Source organism: Pipistrellus hanaki (genome assembly GCF_964339955.1).
Source record: "Pipistrellus hanaki genome assembly, chromosome: 1".
Classification (NCBI taxonomy): domain Eukaryota; kingdom Metazoa; phylum Chordata; class Mammalia; order Chiroptera; family Vespertilionidae; genus Pipistrellus; species Pipistrellus hanaki.
The window spans coordinates 53,896,573-53,924,083 of record NC_140503.1 but is presented as its reverse complement, the minus strand read 5'-3'; the positions used below and the strand labels follow the sequence as shown (position 1 = coordinate 53,924,083).

The following is a 27,511-nucleotide window of genomic DNA, read 5'->3' as shown; positions in this document are numbered from 1 at the left end:
AGAGAGAAGCAAGTGCTGATCAAAAGCTGCCATAGAAACAACAGATCAGTCCCTGCTTCTCTCTTCAGGCCTCTCTCTGGCCCTGAATCGCAGCCCCCTTAACAGTTAGTGCTGGGACACCATGCCTGCAGTGGAAGCAGTCATTACTGGGTTGTGACTGCAGGACTAACTTCTGCTTGCTCGAGCCCCGGTTGTTACTGGTTGTTATGACCCAGGGTTTTTCTATATTAGAATGATAGACTCAATTACAAACAGTAAGTGACTAATTCTTTAGCACACAAAAAATTGTGATAATTTCTCAATGTTGAGAAGAAAATCTGGTAACAATGAGTTTTCTGTTGTTATTGGTTTTGTTTTGATTTAAGTGAACACTAGCTCAGAAACTGTCTTTTTTTAAAAAGAAAAAGAGAAAAATATCCTACCTTGATGATGATCATCCTCCTTTGGTGTTTGTTCCAATAACGTGTCCAAGGCTCGGGTATAATCTTTCATTACCCAATAGGCAAGACTACGCAGGAAAGGATCAGGATGCAATCTTTTGCAATCGAATCCTGAGCCATCCTTTTGGCAACCTAAAACCTTCTGATTTAGGATGGATATGTAAGTGGATGAAGTTTCAAATTCAGATTCATATAAACGGGCAATAACCATGGCCAGTTGAATATCTTCCATTTTTTCAAGACACACCTGTAAATTTTAATATTAAGAAATATTTATTTAATGATAATTATTTATATCCCAACAATATCCTTAAATTATTGACCACTTATATTTCACATTGGAAGGAGAGAGACCTGAGATTAAAGGACAGTTAAATGATTGCCCGATAGAAGATAAAAGAATAGCAAGAAGAGTAAGAAATCTTAACTTAGTAGCTTTCAGCCTAAAAAAAACACCACTTATAAAATAAGCATAAAACAGCCCTAGACAGTTGCTCAGTGGTTAGAGCACTGACCTACAGACTGATGGTTTACAGTTTCAACCACGGTCAAGGGCATGTACCGTGATTGTAGGCTAAATCCACAGCACCAGTTGGGGTGCATATGGGAGATAACTAATCAATATGTCTCTCTCACATCTATGTTTCCCTCTCCCTGTCTCTCCCTGCTTCCTCTATAAAAATCAGTGAAAAAAATATCCTCAGGTTAGGATTAACAAACAAAAGTATAAAAGTATAAAACAAAGTATAAAAGTATAAAAAACACACACAAAAGTATAAAAGTATATAACAAAGTATACCAACATCACCTCAGACTTGGATCAATTTAAATTAGTAACATTTATTTTTAAATTAAATGCCTATTATGACATTTGAATTTATACACATCAGTTCTTAACTTCCAAATGTATTTCCATCCTATATAATAAAAGCCTAATTTGCTAAGTGTTCGGTCATCCGGTCTTCCATTCAACTAATCCAAGCATAGTATGCTAATGATATGCTAAGGCCACTCAACCGCTCACTATGTTGTGCACTGACCCCAGGGGGCAGAGTGTCGACCAGCTGACTAATTGCTATGACGTGCACAGACTCTCCGACTGGTAGGTTAGTTGCTGCTGGGGTCCTGCTTATTGTGACTGAGCGAGAAGGGCCAGACACACCCTGGGGCCCTCTCGTGGTCCCTTTCCACCTCCCACATCCCTCCTTGGCCCTGGCTGTGCACTGGTAGGGTCCCTCGGCCTGGCCTGCAGCCTCTTGCAATCCAGGACCCCTTGGGGGAAGTCAGAGAGCCGGTTTCAGCCCGATGGCAGAACAACCGGTTGCTATGACATGCACTGACCACCAGGGGGAAGACGCTCAATTCAGGACCTGTCCCCTGGTGGTCAGTGGGCTCCCACAGGGGGAGCACTGCTCAGCCAGAAGCTGGGCTCATGGCTGGCGAGCACAGTGGCAGTGGTGGGAGCGCTTCCACGGCAGCGCTAAGGATGTCTGACTGACAGCTTAAGCATGCTCCCTTTGTGGGGTGCAGGCCTAAGTCGTCAGTGGAACATTCCCCAGGGGCTCCCGGACTGTGAGAGGGGGTAGACTGGGATGAGACACTTCCCTTCCGAGTGCACAAATTTCGTTCACTCTAGTATACACATAATTATTACTATTTTAAAAGAACCTTCTATTTATATATCAAGTAATGCATGAAATGAAGCCACATATCCTATCTTACTCTCTATGAGTTTATTTATATTCTAATGTAACAACACATCTTGAGATTTTGAGGTCATTCAGACAATATGAGTCAATTGACACGTGTCTTCTTTACCTGAATATCTTCTAGGCTAAACTTTCCATTAAAAATTATAAACATTTAATCATATTTTTTCTTTTCTTTTAAATAATTCTTTATTGTAAGCATATTTTTTCCATTGATTATTTTAGAGCGAGTAGACAGGAGGAAGGGAGGGGGGGAAGAGAAAGGTGGGGAAGAGGGAGAAAGAGAGAGAAGATGGGGGGAGAAAGAAAGAAACATCAATGTGAGAGAGATAACTGGTTGACTTCTGCACGTGCTCCAACTAAGACTGGGATCAAACCTGCAACCCAGGTATGTGCCCTTGACTGGGAATCAAACCTGAGACCCTTTGGTGATTGGGCTGACACTCGAACCACCTAACAACACTGGCCAGGGCTAAGTGTTTATTTTTTAAAAATCATACCCTGAGATAAGTTAGAAAATATGACTAATTCTAATTATGAAGTACTTTCACTTTGCTGGATATTTCCTATTTCTTCTATCATGTATTATTTCCAGTTCTATTTTTCCTTCATCCATTTGGATTGTTCATAACAATAGTAAGAGGAAGCCATCATAAATAAACAGGACCATCTGTAATTACTCTCTTAAGTAGTTGCCAGGGTTCTATATATTAAAAGTTTGCCCAGCTAGCATGGCTCAGTGGTTGAGCATCGACCTATAAGCCAGGAAGTTATGGTTCGATTTCCGGTCAGGGCACATGCCCAAGTTGCAAGTTTGATCCTTAGTGTAGGTAGGGCATAAAGGAGGCAGCAGATCAATGCTTTTCTCTCATTATTGATATTTCTGTCTATCCTTCTCCCCCTCTCTGAAATCAATAAAAAATATACTTAACTTAGTATTCCAAGTTTTAGCTATACTCATTTCTTTTTCAATATCTATAGAAGAGTTATACTATAAAGCATTACAAATTTCAATTTTGGTTCCATACCTATGACTTACATTTAGAAGAAAAAAAGAACTCAGATGTATCTGCCTTTCTATACCAGATAAGGAAGTTGTGACTATTTATATACTTTAAATAGTTCAGAATCACAAGATGGTAAGAACGAAGATATTTATAAGCCATTTTTGCCATATTTCATACATTTATATTTGAAATGCATGTATTCTTAAAATGAAATATTCCCTATGTAAAATTTATTTGTGTTTCTCACTTGAATTTATTTATAATTTTATTTTTCACAGTATGTACCACTATTTAAGTTCAGTAACTTCTGTAGTTATTCTTTGTCCTTACAAATTATGACAAAAATTACTATCTCTTCTACAACCTTAATAGGTTTTAAATCTCTTGCAAGTATTGCATAGTATATTTTCTTATTTATACCTCTATGGCATCTTTCAATGAACCAGCTAACAAGAAAAAAGCAGCAGACTGTTCAAAGCGTTGTTTTCCAAGTAAAGAGAAAGCATTTTTCAAAGCAGCTTTACGCCATCTATCTTCATTAAAGTTGTGACTGAAAAACGTTGTCATTTTTTCCTCATGCTGTGACCTGGGAACCAGAACACAAACATTAGTGGTTGAACCAATTTTAAATATTTTTAATCCTTTACAGAATGTGTAAAAATGAAAAATAAAAACCACAAAAATCAATCTAAAAGAGAACAATAACTTCAGTGATAAGTGTTTATTATCAGCTTCTCTTTTCCATGTAAAACCTAAGTAGGAAGCAAGAGCATTTCTTTAGTTTACAAAGTACTTTCACCAAAGTTTTTTTTAAAACAACATCACATTCTTTATACCCATCTTTTGCAGATAAAGAAACCAAAGCCCAAAGAAGTAAGCTGATTTGATCAAGCTGATATATATAAATACTTTCAAAAGTATTAAGTTTCTGATTCAAAACACAATCTTCATTCAACTAAATTATGTTAAGTGCTGAGACAACTTACCTAAACAGACCCCACACTACTGCTTTCTTCTTCATTGCAAGGTAGAATAATGCAGCATCCAAGGCATCATTGTTCCTTTGAAAAGAAGCTTTGGCAACCTAAATGGTAGATAAAATATTATATTAAATTAACCATTTAATTAAAATTTATAAACTAATTAAACAACGATTAATGCTTCCCTAATATTTTCATGGCTGATAGAAACTATGGAGACAAGAAAACTTGGCTTCATCGTACAATCTCCAGTATCTTATAATACATGCTCTTTACAATACACTAGAGGCCCAGTGCATGAAATCCATGCTTAGATAGGGTCCCTTCTAGCTGCCGGCTGCTGGCTGGGGCCTTCCTTTGTTCTGTGCTGCCCTTGGTGGTCAGTGCATGTCTAACTCCAGGTAGGTCAACCTCCCACCCATGGGGACAATTTGCATATTAACCTTTTATTATATAGGATGGGACAACCATTTGATATCAGTAATAATAAAAGTAATAAAAATAAACACCTTTTATTTATCTTATTGAATCACCACAATCTCTGAGGTATTATTATTTCCATTTTAGATATGAGACACAGAGAGGTTAAGTGAATTGCCTAAAGTCACACAGTAAGGGATAGAAAACGGGTTAGAATCCTGGTAGTAATAAAATTGTCTAACACAGGAAACAATAAAAAAAGCAGAATGAATATTCAATAGATGTGACTTTTTCTTGAAAATCAAACATATTACATCTCTGAATTTTTTATAAAAGTTAAAATGGTAACTTCTATGGTATTATATATATGATTTCACAATTTAAAGCTTTCAACTAATACTGATGCAATCATCTGTGAATAAGAATTAATTACATATACACACATTTATAAATTAAAGACAAAAATAAAAGTTCTAGGGTTTTTTAAAAGCTAGTATTCTTTAATAAAATTTTGACCATTCTGAAGGGTTAATACATTCTCTCTAACAAGTAATTAAAATACAGAAGGTTGAAAGTCTGTTATTTGAAGAGCTTACAAATATTAGTTCTCAGAAATTTCATGAGAAAAAGACTTAATGAGCATGTAATTCTCCTTGTATTGTAAGTGATAACTTCACCAAGACCAGTTTGGCTCAGTGGATAGAGTGTCGGTCTGTGGACTGAAGGGTCCCAGGTTCAATTCTGGTCAACGGCATGTACATTGGTTGCGGGCACATCCCCGGTGGGGGGGGGGGTGCAGGAGGCAGCTGGTCAGTGTTTCTCTCTCATCAATGTTTCTAGCTCTCTATCCCTCTCCCTTCCTCTCTGTGAAAAATCAATAAAATGCATTTTTTTTAATTAAAAAAAATAAGTGATAACTTTGAGCCATAAAACGAAAGTGGCTGATTATATATAGAACCAATCAATGTGGTATTAAGCTTATTGATATTAGAGAGAAGAAAAGAGAAATATAAAGAGAAAACATCGATGTGAGAGAGAAACATTAACCAGCTGCCTTGAGCACTGGCTCAGACCAGGATAGAACCCACAACCTGGCATGTGCCCTGATTGGGAATTGAACTTGCCACCTTTTGGTACATGGGACAACACTCCAACCAACTGAGCCACATGGGCCAGGGCAAGTTGGTGTAAATTTAAAAATTAAGTAACATTATTGTGTATTATTATATTGTTTTGAATAATAAACCATCTCTTACTGCTCTAAGATACTGAGATAACCTGTGCAAATCACTAAGTTGAGAGGCATAATAATAAAAAACAATGGATGTTTTATTAGCTTACATTGACCGATAGTGAAGCAGTGAGCTACTGAAGCATGGAAAAGACATCTAAAACTGCAACACAAAAACGCTTTACTATCAATTCTCTTTTATATCTCTTTCCCGTTTTTAGTATTTTCTCAGCCTTTAATCACTCAACTTAGTATTCCAATATTTAATAATTTTTAGAAGAATTTTTATTCATCTTCAGTTAAGGATTTAGAATACACATCTCAAGGCAAAACAATTTATATATCCTTTCTGATTTAATTTTAAACAATACATTACTTGTGAAGATGGGTAGGTAGGTAGGTAGGTAGATAGACAGACAGACAGACAGACAGACAGATAGATAGATGGATGGAAATATCCTATATAATATAAGCATAGTATGCAAATTGTCTCCACAACCGGGAGTTCTTCTGGGAGTTCGACCAGGGGGCGGGGCCAGCTGGGGGAAGGAAGGGAGGCGCTGGCCAGAGGCAGGTGGGTGGCCGGGGGAAGGGAAGGAGGGTCCCAGCAGCTGCCAGGGACCCTCCCGGTGCACACATTTCATGTACTGGGCCTCTAGTTTAATTATAACACAACACATCACTGACAGGAAATTAGAGTTTTTTTGTAAGCAATATCTGAAACATTTCAGATAAAATATGTCTTCTTTTTCTTTGGGACATAAAAATTTCACGCAGATACTTACTGTGTTATTTATATAACTATTAACTTTTCCTATATACAAGAAACTAGATTTCTTGGTTGGTGTGAAAAAAATTCCTTCTGACATTTGTGCCTATTTTGAGAGGAGAAATGCGAATATCTTATTGGCTGCCTTTCATGTAGCAGGAAAATGACACTTTTATACTCACTTCAAACTGAAAACCATGAACACAAGAATCACAGGACACTAATTAAGAGGAAGAAGTCACAGACCTACCAAATGAAATGGGAGTGGAACTGGGGCGTTGGGGATATGCATTTTAAATAAGCTTGTCAGGTGATTCTTTGACACTAAAATTTGAGAACTACTATTGTAGAAAATAAATTCCTCTTGGGAGAAATACATTTATACTTCTCAAATGTAGTATCATTAACTGTATTTATGGAATTTTGATGGCCTCCTGAAAGTAAACAATGAATAAGATTCCTAACCCTGACAGAGTAGAAAGGGCACCTCTGATATTTATAATTGATGAGGAGTTTGGCTGATTACCTAGCTTCTCTGAATCTTGGTTCCATCAGGTGAAAAATGGGGCTGGGGCTGAGGAGATGATGAAATAATTTATGAAAAGCAACTAGCACCAAACCTAGAAAACAGTAGATACTCAACAACAGTTAATTTCTGTAACACTAAAAGAACTTGCAGCTTCCACTAACAAATTTTTAACAATTTTTTTTCCTAAAAAAGTCTACCAGAAAACTGGTTCCAAAAACCTCTTAGCCGAAACCGGTTTGTTTCAGTGGATAGAGCATCGGCCTGCGGACTAAAAGATCCCGGGTTCGATTCCAGACAAGGGCATGTACCTTGGTTGCAGGCACATCCCCAATGGGGGGTGTGTAGGAGGCAGCTGATAGATGACTCTCTCTCATCGATGTTTCTAACTCTCTATCCCTCTACCTTCCTCTTTGTAAAAAATCAATAAAATATATTAAAAAACAAAACAAAACACCTGTTTTAAAAAATGTACAGCATGTTTCATTTGCTGACATAGATATGTCCTTTAAGTGTACACAAATAAAATTGAATGTTATTTTAAGTGTGAACAGGAAGTTTAGTGTTTATTATACAAGCCATGCAGAATCCTTTACATAAAAAGAATGGTTTTTCTGTGTAACGTATATAACTGACAAGAACTTTACTTTCTAAATTTAGATTTTTTTAGTTTCTTAAATTAGAACACACCTTAACAGATAGCAGAAAATATTGCTATTCCATAGTATTATAAACTAAGTATATATGGAAAAAGACAACTGACATATTTCATGACATTTTATAAAAATCAAGTTCTAGAATCTCCAAAAAGTATTCTTTAAGAAATTTCAAGTCACCCTGCAGACTGAAAGGTCCCAGGTTTGATTCCGGTCAAGAGCATGTACATTGGTTGTGGTCACATCCCCGGTAGGGGTGTGCAGGAGGCAGCTGGTCGATGTTTCTCTTTAATTGATGTTCCTAGCTCTCTATCCCTCTCCCTTCTTCTCTGTAAAAAATCAATAAAATATATATTTTTAAAATAATAAAATAAAATAAAAATAATAAAAGAAATTTCAAGATCTCAAGATATACGAAGTAATTCCTCACTACAGGTTTTTCTTGAAGATAATATATTTTATCCTTCAAGAAAATACATTTTTAAAGTTCAAAATCCACTAAAGTAAAGTTACCTTTTCAATGCATCTTCGGAGAGTGTTAATATTCCTGACCCACCAACCAATTCCCATTGCTCTTAACTCAGACCACTGAGGGTCTCCTCTCTGAATTGCAGGAATCATATTAATCAGTTCTTCCTCAGCCTCCGAATGAAAAGCCCAGGCAAAATGGCAAGTAGACACACCTAAATTAGAAATATAAATAATAACCTTCAGAACTTTATTAAAAAAAGAACAAAACAACTTTTCATATAGCTATGTGTTCATTCATTCTGAAAGGAATGAAAGGAAGAAAGGAAGTCTTTCATCATTCAGGATTTTTATACTATAAGCTTCTATATATAAGATCAGTAACAGGATAAAAAAATAATAATCTCTACCTTTTTCCCAAACATACTTGCTTTTGTTCCCCTACAAAAATAGAGACACTATCTCTGGATCTGTTTTTGTTCATCAGCAGAGAGAAGGTAGGGGAGGGTGGAGGTTAAGGGGGAGAGATCAACCAAAAGACTTGTATGCATGCATGTAAGACTAACCAATGGACACAGACACCAGGTGGGTGAGGGCATGAGTGGGTTGGGTTGGGGTGGGGGTCAATGGGGAGATAAGGACACATATGTAATACCTTAATCAATAAAGAAAAAAAATTTCCCCCAAAAAATAGAGACACTAAAACTTACTCATTGGAAAGAAAGATATCTGAATATCAAGCCATTCATATGTACACATACCAAACTTATCAAGAGTGAAAGCTTTGGTGGAGTCAAAGCATCTTAGCCCATGTGCTTGGGTTGGAGTTTCCCAGTTCCTCTTGCTTGCAGAACATATCCTTTAGTATTAAATACCGTAAACTGCCCCATTCATCCCTCTGGCCAAAGAGCTAAATATCATTTTAAAGGAAGCTCTGAATTTCATGAGGGCTCCAGGGACTAAAAGTCAGGAGGTACATTCCTCTGTGTTTAGCACTTCAGTTGAAAGCGGTTTAAAGCTGCCTAGTATTGATGGGATATGGCTAATTCTTTTTTTGCCCTGATAGAAGGCTGACAGGGATCTAGGTAATAAAATGGGTTTAGTGACACCATCACTTGGAAGTACAAATAAGTTTACCAATAGTTTAACTACTGATAACACTTTACTACTCCACTTACAGCAGGTAAAGAGGAAACATGAGGAGAGTGGACCCTACTTGGTTAACAGGTAGTGAGAATGCTGGGAAGAACCCTGAGAAGCCTAGGAAAGAAGCCAGATGGGCCAAAGTAGCCATCTATGTGAACCCATTTTGTAAACAGAAATATCCGGGGTCAATGATAGTCACATTACAACACAGGCCTCTCAATGCTATAAAGCCATCAAAATTAATACATAAAAGTTTTTTCATTAACAACTATGAACTATAGAAATCTTACATGTAGCTTAAAGCTTTGCTAATAGTTACTGCTTTAAAATAATTATTTTAAAAAGCATAAAAGGAAAAAACTAATATGACCATTTTATCTTTTTTTTAATATATATTTTTATTGATTTCAGAGAGGAAGGGAGAGAGAGAGAGAGAGAGAGAGAGATGAAAACATCAATGATGAGAATCATTGATCGGCTGCCTTCCGCATGTCCCCTACTGGGGATTGAGCCCACAACCCAGGCATGTACCCTTGTCCAGAATCGAACCTGGGACCCTTCAGTCCACAGGCTGATGCTCTATCCACAATGCCAAACTGGCTAGGGCTTAATATGACTATATACACTAATAATAGAGTAAGATGCAAAATGATCATACCTTTGAGACAACCATTAGGAGTATGAAAATTAACCTAACAAAGATGGCAGGTTAATTTGCATACACAGGTACCGAGCGGCTGGGGGCGGGGTGGGATGCTTGTATCATTGCTGTGGCAAAGACACAGGTGTTCAGCACCACCCCAGCCACTCCGGGCCTCTGGGCAGCATGGGAAAGTGGAAAGGCAGCTCCAGCCAGAGCAAAGATGGTGCCGGCAGCCAGGGGAAGGAAGGCCCATTCTTGCACAAATCTTTGTGCATCGGGCCTCTAGATTTGAATAATAATCTTGTCTTTTAAAATTTCCATTGCTAGTATTCATATACAACCGTTCTGAAATTATATAACAAAATTAGTGCAGTAAGCCTTGACTGCCACTATAAATTCAGAGGGGTGGAGGGGAATGGACAAAATTAAATAACATCAACTTGTAATTTTTCAGAATCTAAAAGGCAGATTAATTTTCTCACTATTTAAATCTTTGTCTGATTTAAGAGATAATTACTACATGAAATAACTGATACTTTGCTTTGGAAATTGTTATTAGATAGCAATGCAAAAGCATACTTTGCTGATAAAAAAATGTCTAAGATAAAAGAATAATACACAATATATTATATTCTATACCCTTAAATGAAATTTGATTAATGAAATTTTTGAAAATGCAAAGTCATGTTGAGGGAATTAAACTCAGAGGGCAAGATTAAAAACAGTGAATGTATTTGGAAACCTAACTATTAGAGGTGAAAAAAGGTATTCAAAAGGAAGAACAAAGGCACCAACAGGCAATTTTTTGTTTCAGTTTTTTTTTTTATTTTATTGGTATCTCTTATATGTGCCCTGACCAGGAGGTAAAACCTGCAACTTTGGCATATGAGGACGACACTCTAACCAACTGAGCTACCTGGCCAGGACACTGGCACTCATTTCTATTTTCCTAGCAATAACAGGTTATTCCTTGCAATTTATCTCTGTTCCTCTTAACTTTTCTATTGAAATACTGGCCATTTCTCTTTTTCCCTGAAAACTGTCCCCAGGACCATCACCTACAACACCAGTCCCTTCTCATCTCCAATTTTAGCTGTATTAAAGGAAAAATGGAATTTGACTAAGTTTTAGAAATTGAAGGTTATTTTAAATCTCCCTAGCCAATGCACACGATTGCCATTAAGTGAGTCAGTACCATTTGGTTACCATTTTAAACTAAAATTTAAAAGAACATCAAGAGTTAAATAAAGGAATCTTTTCTATAAATTTGACTTGCGATCCTTTTTCATTTTTTGCCCAAATGATTTTCCGTTGGCTTGTTTTGACACCATGTATGTTTTACATGGGTGTCTTTCTGTTAGCATTACAAATGAAAGTTAATTTTCTAAAGTAAAAATTTTCTAGATGTAATTTACTTAGAGGGTATTTTTCCTTACATGATTTCTTCTACCATCCCCCCTTTTTTGATTTAAATATTAGGAGGCTTTTGGAAATTTTATAATGTAGTCTTGATAGCTTTTAAATTTTAATTTTTTACACTAAAATATGACTGCTTTAGGCCATCAAGACATTTTTAAAACCTATCTGAAAGGCATAGATTGTTTAAAATAATAATAAAGTATTGGCAGTGGTTATGTTTGGCATCATCAAGCATTGCTTTCAGGAAAGTAAATTAACAGTCTTTCAGACTACGGCAATAATTAACAAGAACTAAGAATTTTTAAGCCCTGTGATTCAGTAATTCCACCAATAGAAAACTAACATGAGTAAATAATCATTAATTCCAATTCCATTAATGAATACCCCTACATTTTGGGCAGGTCACTTTGAACTCTAGTCTCAAGTTTTTAATCTATAAGAAAAATTATATAAATCCTGGGTCTCCTAGTAGCATGTGGTGCAGTATGCTTGAGTTATGCTGGATTACTATATGGAAATATTCCTGAAATATCAGTTTTACTTGTGAGTAAATAACTTAGAACATAATGCTTATATTAAAATAAACATACATAATAACGTATATGGCAAAATTTACAGAATTTTTAAAGAAAATACAACAGATGTCAAAGAAATTCAGGACCACATTGGGTTACAATGTCAGGTTTACTGCTGGGCTACTATACTCTTTATTGAGTAAAGTCTGAAAAACTGAAATATGTGAACAAAAGTCATGGAATAGAGCTGAAAGATACACAGAAAAATGTAAGTGGATATTATGTGACAGGAAGATATTAAGTCTAAGTTTGCATATGATTTTCCTAATGCTTATACACAAGTATGAATACACCAACCACTTCTATACTGAATAAAAGTTGTGCAAAGGTTCAAACAAGTAGTTAAATACCTTGATGAAGAAGCTGTACTCGGTATAAAGGAGGCAGTGATGTCAAAAGGCATGTGTGCAAGCGCATAGCTAATAGGTATCTCAAACCACACTCATCTAATGTGTCTCTTCCTATAAAGAGAAAATATATTTAAGAAAAAAAAGGAATGCAACAGGTCACAAATCAATAAAAAGTTAGAAAATAAACAATAAATTTAATTAGTGATAATTTATACAAAATATATAAGATAATTTTGATTGTATCCCTTCATGAATACTTTGATATCTTTATAAAAAATATCATTACAGCCCTGGCTGGTGTTGCTCAGTTGGTTGGGCACTGTCCTTTGCACTGAAAGGTTGCTGGTTCGATTACTGGTCAGAGCATATACCTCGGTTGCAAGATCCATCCCCAAAAGGGGGGCTTGCAGAAGGCAGCAGATCCTTGGTTTCACTTTCACATCTATCATTTTTTCTCTCTCTAAAAATCAATTTTAAAATCTTTAAAAAAATGTTTTTGATTCCCCAGGATAGTGTTACAAACTCAAAGTTGAACCATAATTTTAATTCCAGAAATTTACTTTTGTTAAAAGTTGAACAAAAGTATGCAAGTGAAGTAAGTTTAATGAAAACAATAACGACTATTGGAAGAATGCAATGCAGAAGTATTAACAGCATAGTGACTGCTACTTAGGAAGTACTTCAGAGTGTTGAATCAAATAACGTTTTCTAAAAGAAAAGAAACTGTTTTGAATTGTAAAAGTTCAAGTTCCTGCTCTACTTCCCATTAGCTATATTCATTCATCCATTCATTTATTTACTCAACATTTATTTTGCATTTACTACATGCAAAGAAAGGTTTAGGCACTAGAGATTTGCACTGAATAAGACAAAGTGCTGATTCTCATGAGGCTTACATTTTAGGAGACAAAAATAAAAAACAAATAATGTGTCTAGAGGAAATTAATGCTAGGAGAGAAATAAAGCAGGACTGAGAAAATGGGAATAGTGGAGTTAATTCTATTTTATATAGTCTGACCAGGAAAGAACACCAGTAAGATGACATTTCAGCAGAAATCTGAGGAAGTAAAGGAATGAAAACACATATAAATCTGAAAGAAGAGGATTCAATCAAAGGAAACAATATGTGCAAAGACTGTGAGACAGCAATGTACTTAGTGTGTCTGTGGGACAGCAAGGAGGCCAATGTAGGAGAGCAGAAGTAAGCACAAATCATAGAGAGCCTTTTAGACCACTGTAAAGATCTGGCTTTTATTCCAAAGTGAGGTAAGCAGCCAAAACTGGTTTGGCTCAGTGGATAGAGCATCAGCCTTAGGACTGAAAGGTCCCAGGTTAGATTCCAGTCAAGGGCATGTACCTTGGTTGTGGGCACACCCCCAGTAGGGGGTGTTCAAGAGGCAGCTGATCGATGTTTCTCTCTCATCGATGTTTCTAATTCTCTATCCCTCTCTCTTCCTCTCTGTAAAAAATCAATAAAATATATTTTTTAAAAATAAATAAAGTGAGGTAAGCAGTCACTAGTGTGTGTGCTGAGCAGAGGAACTGATATCATTTGCCAGTGAACTGGATATAGGGTGAGAGAAAGCAGAGTCAAGAATGCCTCTAAGTTGTCTCATCTGAACAAATGGAAGAAATTCATTTACTTATAATCCATTTACTGAGGTGTGCAATTTACTTAATCTCTGAGCTTCAGTTTCCCACCTGTGAAATGGAGACATTAATTCCTGCCTTCTCATTAAGTTCACTGTGACCAAGATGAGCCATTTTATATCGCCTAGCCAATGATACAGTTTAGAATCAGGAAGTTTAAACTACTTTTCTTGGATTGTGGCATGCCTACTTTCTTAATGTTCCAGAGTAAATATATATGAAATGCTTAAGGCTATTCTGGGAAGAATATTGCTCTATTGTACATAAATTCAAAATGATTAGGATTTTCTAAATTAGCATGGTTGGAAAATAGGTCACAAGGCAAAACCGTCAAAGGTCTCTAGTTATTTTAATCTACATAGGGGAAAACTTTGGGATATATTATAAGGGTACAAACCTCTATAAATATATAATCCGGTGGCTTTGAGGAACAGTCTTTTTTCCTCAAATTTAGAAATCTTGTGAAATAGTTAAGAGCACAAACTTGAAGGCAATGAACCACATATGAAACCCAGTTTTGTCACTTACTACCTGTGGGATCTTAAGTCATTTAATTTCCCTAAGGATCAGTGTCTTCATCTGTAAAATTAAATATAGTAATAGCTACCTATTAGAAGATTATTATGATAAATAAATATGATAAAGTACATAAAATGCCTGGCATATCGTAATTGTTCACTCCTCCACAATATTTATTGAATAAATGATCAACCATTTTTGGTGTGCTTTGCTAATGCTATCATTTACAATCAAAACTATTACCTTCAAACTATCTGCATAAAAGAGAATGGAATCTAGTTTCAAGAGGCAGCTAAAACTCTTCTGATTAGAGAATGAATTAAGCAAGATACACATTATATTAAAATATGTAAAAACCTCCTTATGAAAAGACTTTGTGGAGGAAAGTAGGTAACTGTAAATAAAATGAACAAGTTGAGCCAGTGCCTATAAGTCTCATGGCTCAATAGCAAAATTAACAAATTTTATTATGACTAAAAGTAGGTAAATAAATAAACAAACAAATCATAGAAATCAATCTGAAAAAGAAAAAGACTATCTCCAAAATCACACAAAGGTTTCAGTGTCAAACTCATATAGGAATGCACATAGATAACATGAATCCATGAAGTCATGACCTATCCCAATTGTCTTCTTTCACAACCAATCATGTTATAGAACAGTAATTGTCTATTAGAGAGGTCTTTTCCCAGCAAGTTTAAAAGAAAGACTGAAATTTAATATGTGAGTCACCACTTAGATGACACAAATAGTTCTATTAATGATAACTTTACAAATTTTCAGTAAGAATATTTACCTGAGTAACTCTTATCTCTGTTTTCATCGAGCTCAGTACTGGTGGTAGCCACTGTATCAGCCAGAGCTACAAGGAACATCTGCTCTAAACGAGTAAGTCCGGGCAGACTTGAGTGCATAAGATGACTTGAAAGTACCCTAGCATGTTCTTGGCCAAAATAAGATGGTCCATATTGAGAAAGATTTATTACTTTTGATTTGCTTTCTCTCTTTTCTGGCTCTAAATCAATATCATCTATTATTAGATCCTGTATTTGGAACAGCTGTGAATACTGGTCCTCTGGTTGACTTTTTGTATGATCTTCATATCTCTGTGGTATTTTTGTACTTTCTTCTGAAATTCTGTAGGTTGTATCTTGATCTGCAGCAAGCAGTGCATATAATGGTAGGGGAGGAATAGAATCGATCTCAGTATAATCTCGAGTACCATCTTTTCCTATGGTGACCGTATCCTTTGCTGTACTGCCACTTACACTAATGGTTCGAGAAAAATGTCGCTTAGTTCCTTCTCCAGCATCAGCATCTCTAACTATTGCAACTTCACCTGCAATACATTTTACTAAATGAGAGAGAATAGCTTTAGCCCTGCGAACTTTCCCTAAATCCATCAATTCTAATAGTTGAGTTGGATGATATTGTGGGAGAGTAGGGGAGAGTACATGTGCAGCTTCAAATAGGCCACCATCTTGCACTGCAGTTGGTGAACAAAAAACATCATCAGTAACAGCAGCTCCTTCAGCAATACTTTTTCTTGACAACATGTGAGATTTAAAGGCAGAATGATCTTGTATTGCCGTCTCTTCTGCATCAGGACTATCAGCTTCAGTGTCTCCAAATTTGACAGCATGCTTCCACTGTGCATATACCTGCATTTCACAATCCATCCCTACCACTAATATTCCATCTCTTACCCAAGAGAGAGACACAGGCAGTGAAGGTGTACCATCAACAGAAGACACTAAGTCTATAGATCTAAGAAGAACCCATCTTGACCTAACTCCTTGCTTGATACTACCACCTAGTGGTAAAGTAATGACAGCCACTCCATCCTTACAGTTCGTTTGTTCAGTCACAATTCCTGAAAGCCGCCCATACATGAAGATATTAGCACCAACCCCCACAGTGAGAATGTGGGAGCCATCTTCTTTTGATACCCAATCCAAATGTACTAAATGCTTGATATTTGGAATAAGATATCTATCCTTGTTCAAAAGGGCATCTGATTTGCTGTATACAAACAGATTACTGTCAACACTGATTCTTGAATCAATTACACTCCCAACCTTGACCAAGTCATCAAGATGAATTGTTTGTTCTAAAACCCATTCTGATCCTCCCGTAGATTCACATTCAAATATGCAAACATGCATGGAAAATTCTTTGGAAACAAAACCATTGTGTTGGATAGGTTGTTTGTAAGCCACTGCAAGGCGACCTGTGTATGAACAACTAACAGCAACGGGTCTTCCCACAATGCTCACTGTACTGCTATTATCTTCTCCTTCATCATTCATCAAGGGCCATCTCCTCCAGTGGTAGGTTTCCTTCTCATCACTTTTACATTGTACATTGGTTTCCATACTACATTTCCAGAAGCGTACTTGGTTGTCAGAACAAGCTGTAACCACTAAGTAAGGTGCAAGGCACACTGGATAAATTGACGAAGAACTCAGATGGCCTTAAAAAAGAAAAAATATAGTCATAATAATAGAACAACAAAATAATATGCTCATAATCAAATTCTGGAATGTGATCAATCCAAAGTCTCTATGACTTCCTCAAAATAACTCTGCATTTCCCCACCCCATAACTAGAGTCTGACACTAAATGTCCATTGGCCAAAGGTATTTATTAAAGTATTAAACAGCTCATTGGTAAAATCAAAATATGCAATAATCATCACTTAATTTGTTTTTAGGTCATTAAGCTTAAATGAGGCAAATATTTTATTAAAAATTCAGTTCAATCTTCAATAAATAAATCTGTTATCTGCTGTAATTTTAAAGGCTTTTGCCGCAACCTGCCTCACTGGATTTTCATTCTCTTACCTTTTTTCACTTTCATCATAGGTGCTTAAGTAATCTTTATAATTTGCCCTTCAAATGTCCCTAACCTGCCCAGAAATAATCTAGACCTTAGACCTGTTCCCACCATCAAATTGTTTTCAAACAGCTAAACAGACCTCTAAATCTCACTCTTTTTACCAGATTTAACTAATGTTCTCTTAATACTAAACCAGACCCTCATATTTATTTCTGACTGCCAAAGTCTAACACTGTCCATCTATCATCCTACTGTTGAAATGTAATCTATATACATAAAAGCCTAAGCAACCGTTAAGACCGAATGACCAGCCGAAGCCGGTTTGGCTCAGTGGTAGAGCGTCTGCGGACTCAAAGGTCCCAGGTTCGACTCCAGTCAAGGGCATGTACATTGGTTGTGGGCACATCCCCAGTAGGCGGTGTGCAAGAGGCAGCTGGTCAATGTTTCTCTCTCATCGACGTTTCTAGCTCTCTATCTTCCTTCCTCTCTGTAAAAAATCAATAAAATATATTTAAAAAAAAAAAAAAAGACAGAATGACCAGAACAACTGGTCACTATGACATGCACTGACCACCAGGGGGCAGGTACTCAATGTAGGAGCTGCCTCCTGGTGGTCAGTGCACTCCCACTGTGGGAGCACAGTCTAGCCAGAAGCCGGGCTCATGGCTGGTGAGCGCCCCTGTGGTGTTGGAAGCCTCTCCTGCCTTTGTGGCAGGGCTACCAAGTGGCAGAAGCAGCAGGCACAGCAGGGCCAGGATGAGCAGCAGTGGACAATGTTACATCCTTGCGGGGGGAGGGAGGATATCGGACTGCCAATTTTGGCTAGCCTGAAGAGATCAGGCCGAAACCGGCAGTCCGACATCCCCCCAAGGGGTCCAGGATTTCGAGAGGGCACAGGCCAGCCTGAGGGACCCCCCCCCATGCATGAATCCATGCACCGGGCCTCTAGTAGCGATACAATAGTGTAGATATAATAGTATAGGTAGGTGTAATAGCAATTAAGATTGGGGTCAGAAGACCTATATTCAAGTTCCAGTCCACTGATACCTTAGTAACAGTGGAAAAACTACTTAAAACATCTAAGCCTGTTCCATCTAAATAATAGGAATCATGTTACTACTTCTTTCAGAGTTTTACTGTCAAATAACATATCTGAAAGTATTTTATAAAGCTCCAGAAAAATATAATTTATTATCAATGGCAACAAACTTAAATGTATCCCAAATTTATCAAATATTTTTAAAGATTGAAAAATTGGTCTAGATCTGCACTCGGCACAAAAACCCAGAGTAAACTCTTAATGTGATCTTTCCAACTCTGAATTCAGGGATGAATAAGAGAACCCTCATCTCAAAGCCATTCACCAGTTATTGAGTAGTCTTGAACCTCTAATTTTAGTTCCCCCAAAATACTATTCTAGGAACTCTTCCATTACAATTCCACATGTGACAGATCATTTTAAATTTGTCTTCCAATTCTGCCCTCCAAACTATCTTATCTACCTTGCTAAAGTCAATATCATTTTAGGCTAGCCAAACTACAGTTGTATAGCCTACATTTTTTCACCACTAGTATCTGCCAACTCTTGTTCAATGTAATTAATAAAAGTGAGACATGATTAGTATGATGTGGCTGAAAAATCTTAATTTAAAAAAAATAAGATTTAATGATGTGCAAATGAATATATTAATTCTTTACAATTTTGCTGTCACAATATTCCTATTTACAGAAAATCATAGGGCAGCAAGAAACCTCACTTTAAAATATTTATTCCATTTTCTGTCAATCTGATTACATTTATCACAGATTATTACTTATAAAGAATGTTTCTAAACAGATAAACCATTACTAGAAAATAAATCTTTATTTCAATGTCAACATAGCACATTTCAAAAGAGTTCAGGCATTTTAGCTATTGAAGATCGCTTTGAGCTACAATTGCCTGGTCTTAAAGTTACCTTACCTGCTGAAGGGGTTGCTCTTATTACTTCAACTCCTTCTGGGAGATCAAGAGGTTGGCTGTATACCAGTCTAGAACTCAGAATAAGTTTACTGGCAGTTTGAAGATTGGCAATTGATGAAGAATGTGGCATGGGGCTCATCCTGGGTGAGGTTTCTGGAGAAGAGTCTACTTTCTTCTGTCCAGGAACTGAAAGTAGACTCTCCGATGAAACGCCTTCTGAAGCTTTAGCTTTAAATAAATTACAAAATTATGAACTATATTACTATCATCACTATACAAATGTAGTACTAGAATAAATTTTGTTATTTAAGAAACACGGTTTCTTAAAAGTACTTAAGCAAGAGTATTTTTTCAGACTTTGCTCAGTTACCTTGATAATTTAGAAACAAATAAATTTATTTTTTTTTTACCCTTTTACTCTTTCTTAGCATCCCCATCACATGGAGACTGTCAGTAAAGAATTACAAAATGTATAAGCTTTCTAGTCCAATGTTCTCAATCTTTAAAACATACAAAAAGCTTGAAGAACTTGTAAACATCAAGTTTCCTGGGGCTAACCATAGAGACACTGATACAGTTATTTTGGGGTAGGTCCCAGAAATCTGCATTAATAAACCCACATGTTGCTGAAATATATGAGTCGTGAATCAAACTTTGAGAAATAATAAGGTTCCGCCTCACTTAATAGATAAAGAAATTTAAACCTGGAGAACTTAATGATTTTCCTAAGGTCATTATAATTAACTGTGGCAAAGAAGATACTAAAATACGAGCCTCTTAAATATTATGTGCAAAATAATGATTTCAAGCACAAATACAATAAAAAAGTTCCAATCAAATTTAAGATAGTATAAGTTGACTGGCTTTGTAAGGCACACTGACCTTGATTCAAAGGCTTTAGAGCCAGAAACCTAATTTGAAAATAGTTTTTGTGACATGTGGGACTTAGTCAAGTTATTTAATATTATTCCATTGGTAAAGTGGGATAGTATCTATCTCACATATAATGAACCTATTTCAGTATCTGAAACCTAGAAGTTACTCAACATGTTCCTTCCACATCTAAATGTAAGCCTATCATTTCAAACTCTGCCAAGATTTTCAATACACTGATAAACTCAAGTAGGTAGCTGTGAATGGCAATATACACTATCGTAAAGCAGATGCAAATATTATCAATAGAACTGAAAGACAGGTGCTTTCTGTCAGAGTGGAAAAGAACATATTATTTATTAGACTCTACTGCAATTTTACTGTTTGTGATCACATGCTATTGTCACAAACAAAGTAAACAAGCAACTCTATACAAGATCTGGCTTCGGAGAACAGCAGTGGGACACTGCTCATAAGCAATGAGAACAGAAGGCGTCACGTGATTCCTGTCCCACCACAGGGCTCTGTTACCGCCTCTGTTAATCCCTTTAGAAACACTCCTCGCTCTGTGTTTCTATAAAATACTGTATTCTCTAGTGAGTTAAGAATTCTCTGCCTGATGAGATGGTTTTAGATTCCTCTACTCTAAACAGCATGGAATGCCAAGTATTAAAACTCCAAAGGCTTTGAAATAAATTTTGGATTAACTGCTAACTCAAGAAGATTAGACTTTACGAGCCACAAGTAAAAGATTCTATCAAATCATTTGGCTTTTCTAATGCCAGTTCATGGCCCAGTTAGAACTGCTACTTACATAGTTATATGATAATATAGATTACAAAGAGAAAGAAAAAAAATACACACACACACACACACACACACACACACACACACACACACACATATATTTACAACCAGTTCATTGTAATAAATATTTAATGTGTATAAAATCAGTTAATTATATAATTACTAGAGGCCCAGTGCATGAAATTCTTGCCTGGGGTGTTGGGGGGGTTCCTCAGCCCAGCCTACACCCTCTCAAATCTGGGACCCCTCAAGGGATGTCCAAATGCCCATTTAGGCCCAATCCTGACTGCACACAATCCAGGACTGCTGGCTCCCAGTTGCTCGCCTGCCTGCCTTCCTGATTGCCCCTAACTGCTTCTGCCTGCTAACCTGATCACCCTTTAAACACTCCCCTGCCAGCCTGATGCCTAACTGCTCCCCTGCCAGTCTGATTGCCCCCAACTGCTCTCCCCTGCAGGCCTGGTCCCCCACAGCTACTCTTCCTTTCAGGCCTGGGTCCCCCCCAACTGCCTTTCCCTGCAGGCCCAGTTGCCCCCAACTTCCCTCCTCTGCCAGCCTGGTCACCCCTAACTGCCCTCCCTTGCTGGCCTGGTCCCTTCCAACTGCCCTCCCCTGCTGGCCATCTTGTGGTGGCCATCTTGTGTCTATATGGGGGCAGCCATCTTGTGTATTGAAGTGATGGTCAATTTGCATATTACTCTTTTGTTAGATAGAAGTCTGGTGCATGGGTGGGGGCTGGCTGGTTTGCCCTGAAGGGTGTGCTGGATCAGGGTGAGAGTTCCTCTGGGGCATAGGGTCACCTGGGCGAGGGGCCTGTGGTGGTTTGCAGGCCAGCCACACCCCCCCGCAACCCAAGCAGAGGCCCTGGTATCTGGGATTTATTTATCTTATATAATTGAAACTTTGTAGCCTTGAGAGGAGGCCAGGGCCAGCCAGGGCGGGCAGGAAGCTTGGCTTCCTCCATCACTGGGGGCAACCCAAGCCTCCTTCTTGCTCCAGCTCTGTGGCTGCCTCCATATTTGTTGGGTTAATTTGGATACTTGCTACTGATTGGCTGGTAGATGTGGCTTGTGGGCATAGCAAATGTATGGTCAATTTGTATGTTTCTCTTTTATTGGATAAGATAAGAAAGAATAAAATCTTTTAATAATTCAAATATTTGAGTTAAGTAGTTTAAAGGAGGTTCAGTTTGATATGGCTAACTTACAGTTCTTCATTTTAAAAATTCTCTCAGTAAGTTTTGCTTTAAAAAGAAAGATTTTTGTTCAATTCCTTTGATTCATACCATAGATTTTCATTTTTGCTAAAAAATTACTATAAATGTACCTAGCAAAAGCATGGCTGAAAAAATTTGTTATCAATGGCGCTTTTCCTAATGTACTACCAAAACAGTGGTACTTATGAGCTATGGTTCAGATGTTCCTATGGTTCAGATGTTCCACCATATTTTTCTAAATAGCAAATCTACTTCTCTTAGTGATACTAAGCTAATGTACACTGTATCAGAAGGCACTATGCATTAATCAACAGAAAAGTACAACATTAATTCTACAGAAAACTGGCTTATAGAGACATAGTCATAATAAACATTAAGTATTGATGGGAAAAATAAATCAGTCAAGCTTTTGGGGTTCTTTTTAAATGTCTAATGTATCTATAATGTTTTTAGATCACTGGTTTCATTAATGATTTATGATGAAATGAAAAGTCTGACACATATATACTTCAATTCACCAACTCAATTTACAGTTCATTTTATTTCCATTTTAAAGAATTAAGTAATCTAAAGCATATTCAAAAAAAATAAAATTTCATTTCATCTCTACATAAAAATTATAATATAACTACTTACCTAAACAAGGCTGTACAGATTTAAGATGAAGGTGCCACATATGGAGAATAGAGTAATTATTGCTGTCCTTTTCAATGACCACTAGAAAGAACTTTTCTGAAAAGGGTGGTGGGCGGTACCCTATTGTTCAAAGAAAAAGGATATTTAAGTTAATATGTCTCTACAGGGTTAAAAAAAAAAAAGACACTTTTTTAAAAACATCTCCTATATATATATAGAAGTTTGGAGGGAGAAGGAAGATTATTTAGGGGTATAATTTTTATACCAAAAGTTAGATAGCTAACAAAGACTAATGAGACTATGTCAACAGTACACAAAAGCCAACACAAAGGGATACCTACTAGTCAAAGATGGGACAATATGAGCATTAGACAATAAAAATGAATACCATTTATTTTTTAAAAAATGACTATATACTTTTTAAAAACACTAATTCATAAAAATACCTAAAGAGAAAGAGAGGGCACACAGGAAAAGAATAAGAAGAAATGGAAGGAGGAGAGAAAGGAAGAGAAAGGCAGGAAAAGAGGGAAGGAGAGTTCAAGAGCTAAAGCCAGTCTCACTGGACACCCCTCAAATTATCTGCGTCACTAACTCCCTATTTGAAAAATTGGCAATTAAAAGGAAAAAAAATAAAATAAGCATTTATCTTTTATTGGGAAAATTGGGCAGATACATTCACACAAAAAATGAACTAGGCCACCAACTTATACCATACACAAAAATAAACTCAAAATGCATAAAGGACTTAAACATTACGACAGGAAACCTTAAAAATCTTAGAAGAATCCATAGGCAGCAAAATGTAAGATATATGTTGTAGCAATATCTTTATCAATACAGCTCCTAGGAAAATGGTAACTAAGGAGAAGATAAACAAGTGGGGCTAAATCAAAATAAAAAGCTTGGCACAGCAAAAGAAACCATCAACAAAACAAGAGAGGCAACTGCATGGGAGAACATTTTTGCCAATGTTTTATCCAATAAGGGTTTAATATACAAAATTTATGGGAACTCATACAACTTAACAAAAGGAAGATAAAAAATCCAATCAAAAAATGAGCAAAGGACCTAAATAGACACTTTCCTAAAGAGGGCATACAGAAAGCCAAGAGACATATGAAAACATGCTAAAAGTCACAAATCAGCCAGGAGATGCAAATCAAAACAACAATGAGGTACCATCTCACACCTGTTAGAATGGCTATCATTCAGCACAAACAAGTGCTGGTGAGGACACAGAGCAAGAGGAACTCCCATGCACTGCTGGTGGGAATGCAAACTGGTGTAGCCACTGTGGAAAACAGTATGGCGGTTCCTCAAAAACTAAAAATGGAACTCTCATTTGACCCAGTAATCCCACTTTTAGGAATATATTTCAAGAAATCAGAAACACCAATCAGAAAGGATATATGCACCCCTATGTTCATAGCAGCACAATTTGCAATAGCCAAGATTTGGGAACAGCCTAAGTGCCCATCAGGGATGAGTAGATTAAAAAACTGTGATACACAATAGAAAACTGCTGCTGTTAAAAAAGAAGGAACTCTTACCATTTGCAATAGTATGGATGGACCTGGAGAGCATTATGCTAAGTGAAATAAGCCAGTAAGAGAAAGATAAATATCACATGATCTCATTCATTTGTGGAATATAATGAACAACATAAACTGATGAACAAAAATAGATCCAGAGACAAAGAAGCATCGAACATACCGTCCAACCTTAGAGGGAAGGCAGGGGTGGAGGGTGGAGTAAGAGATCACCAAACAACTTGTATGCATGCATATGAGCATAACCAATGGACACAGACAGTAGCAGGGAGAGCATGTTCTTAGGCGGGGGGTGAGGGGGTGGAGACAGCTAGAGAGAGGTCAATGGAGGGTGAGACATGTGTAATACTTTAAGCAATAGAGAATTTAAATTTTAAAAAATATATATATATATTGCCGAAACCGGTTTGGCTCAGTGGTAGAGCGTCGGTCTGCGGACTGAAAGGTCCCAGGTTCGATTCCGGTCAGGGGCATGTACATTGGTTGCGGGCACATCCCCGGTAGGGGGTGTGCAGGAGGCAGCTGGTCGATGTTTCTCTCTCATCGACGTTTCTAGCTCTCTATCTCTCTCCCTTCCTCTCTGTAAAAAATGAATAAAATATATTTAAAAAATAAATAAATAAATAAATAAATAATATATATATATATATATATATATATATATATATATATTAAGAATTTACGTTTAACTTTTAAAAAAAAGCATTTATCATATATTTCCTATATGAAAAAAGTAATTTTTAAAAGGCATGGAGAGAGGGGGTCCTGGTCGTGATACAGAAGAGACTTTTTAGAAATTTTATGTATTTTTTATGAAAAGACATTATTTAGAGGTATAATTTTCCCTATTCTTCATAAATATAAATTGTGTTCTTCATATATAGAAATGAGATCTAAAAAAAGAAAAGAAAAAAGAAATGAGATCTATACACAGGACAACAAACACTTTCCTTAAAAAAATAAAAATCCATGACAACTCAGGAGGAATGGGCAGTGCCTGGACCCAGACAGTGGTCTCTAAGGCCCATTCCCCATTAAAAGAATCAGTTTGGAGCAATGACTCCATTCTTGTAAAGGACAGTGACAAGATAAACCTGGAACATCTAGTTGTGCCGGAATGAAAGTCAACTACCAAGACTCGTGAGGTTGTGTCAAAAGGACTCAGAGGACCAACTTGAAGGGCTCCTCACTAGCTTAATATCAGATGATGTGAGCAATAAAAAGAATAATGACTTCAAACTGACTGAAATAGGCTAAGAACATAAATATCCACGAGAAATGAGTACTTTTCTGTATATATTAGAGGGCCGGGTGCATGAAATTCTGTGCATGGTAGGGTCCCTAAGCCTGGCCGGTGATCAGGGCCAATCAGGGTCTTCCTTTCCCCAGCTGTCAGCTGGGGGCCTTCCTTCATTCCGCACATCATAGCAAGCAGTCGAACTCCCAAGGGGACAATTGGCATATTAGCCTTTTATTATATAGGGTATTATTCTCCAATAAAGGGATGTGTGTTTTTTTCTTAATAGGTTCATATGATACCAAAAAGAAAGAGAAAACTAAACACCAAATTCCTCAGTAACTCTTGGTGGTAATTTGGGCGCACACTACTTCCTCCGAGACGGTCAATGGGAAAGAACTAAGCATTTACCTTTCCTAAAATAACTCTATTCCAAAGTAGCCTAATAGCTCCAGTTCATAAGGGCAAGTTTTTCTTTAAAAATGCTTTCTAGCTAATAAATGAGAACCAACAGAATTAGAAAATAAATTTGTAATTCTTCATGAAATAATTAAATCAAAAGCAACATTAACAATGGAAGAAACCATGATATAAAAACATTGCTGGCAATCTTTACATTGAAGCCACTACCTGAAGCATCTGACTCTTAGCATCACTAAAAATGAGACATTCTAACATGTTATTTTTGGTGTAATACAGATGAAACACACAGCATTGCCTAAGAAGTTGACAATCTGTATCTAATCAAGCCTATAGAGCTAATTTGCACTTTTTAAGAAAAAGTTTAAATGACATCAAAAGTTACTAGTTAGAGAAATTTTGATAAAATAACTTTCTCTAAAACAACTTAGTGGCATAATGAGAGCATTAACAGGGGATCACTCAAGATTAAAGCACTCTTAATGAACAATGAAACACAAAATGTGAAGTTTGTTTGTATATGGATCCAAAAAATTAAAAACAAAAATCCCCAACATATTTGGCACTATTAAATGAAGTCAATATGGATTAGTTATTAGATAATTCTGAGGAATTTTGTTGTTTTATAGTGTGCTAATAGCAAACATGTACAGAGGAGCAAAACAACATGATGGCTGGATTTTCTTCAAAATATTTCAGAATAAAAGGAAAATAGGGTAAAGTAAGTGTGACAAAATCTTAACATCTTTAATCTAAGTTATGGGTATAGAGAGATTAACTCAACTCTGCGCTCTATTTTTGTGACATTTTTAAAAATAAGAGTAATTACTGTAATTTTATACAAAATTACACATCATTTTATTCATGTCAAGTATTTTAAGAAAATAGCTCTAAAATCAGAAATAATATTGGGGAAACTCTGCATAAAAACTAAAGCAAAATTGAGAGAAAAAAATAGGAATATTTTTTGGCCTAATTTTGCATTGACAAAGAAACAACAAAAGCGAAAATAAAATATATTTTTAAACGTAAGTCTTTCAATTAAAAATACTATAAATAAAAATACCAACTTTATATAAGCACTGTGTTATAGTATGTTAGTATGTGTTCACTATTATTATTATGTGTTAGAAATAGTAAGATAAATGCTAAGAAAAAACAAATTTTAAATCTATAAAGTAGTAGTTATCCTATCTAATAAAAGAATAATATGCAAATTAACTGTCAATTCGTGATAAAGATGACAGTGCCCACAGCCAATAAGAAGGGAATATGCAAATTGATTCAACAAAGATGGTGGCACTGGCCGGAGCCATGGAGCCAGCCAGAGAGTGGGCAGGAGCCAAGCTGGCCAGAGAGTGGGCAGGAGCCAAGCTGGCCAGAGAGTGGGCAGGAGGCTTGGCTTCCTTGGTTGACCAGCTGTCTCCATGGCTGTCACTCAAACAAAGCCATAGTGGCAG

At 36.6% G+C, this 27,511-nt stretch overlaps 1 protein-coding gene across 3 annotated transcripts in view; it reads right to left on the bottom strand.

Moving 5' to 3' along the window:
- Positions 1 to 27,511, bottom strand: part of DMXL2 (Dmx like 2) — a 144,832-nt gene that overhangs the window by 38,858 nt on the left and 78,463 nt on the right. For all 3 annotated transcript variants that reach the window (XM_084894003.1, XM_084894001.1, XM_084894002.1), the window contains exons 16-23: positions 22,842 to 22,961; positions 19,310 to 19,537; positions 15,305 to 16,981; positions 12,340 to 12,450; positions 8,252 to 8,421; positions 4,143 to 4,240; positions 3,577 to 3,742; positions 423 to 687 (exon numbers count right to left, since the gene is read on the bottom strand). In XM_084894003.1, coding sequence (XP_084750129.1) covers positions 423 to 687; positions 3,577 to 3,742; positions 4,143 to 4,240; positions 8,252 to 8,421; positions 12,340 to 12,450; positions 15,305 to 16,981; positions 19,310 to 19,537; positions 22,842 to 22,961 — 2,835 coding nt within the window. The remainder of the gene's footprint in view (positions 1 to 422; positions 688 to 3,576; positions 3,743 to 4,142; positions 4,241 to 8,251; positions 8,422 to 12,339; positions 12,451 to 15,304; positions 16,982 to 19,309; positions 19,538 to 22,841; positions 22,962 to 27,511) is intronic.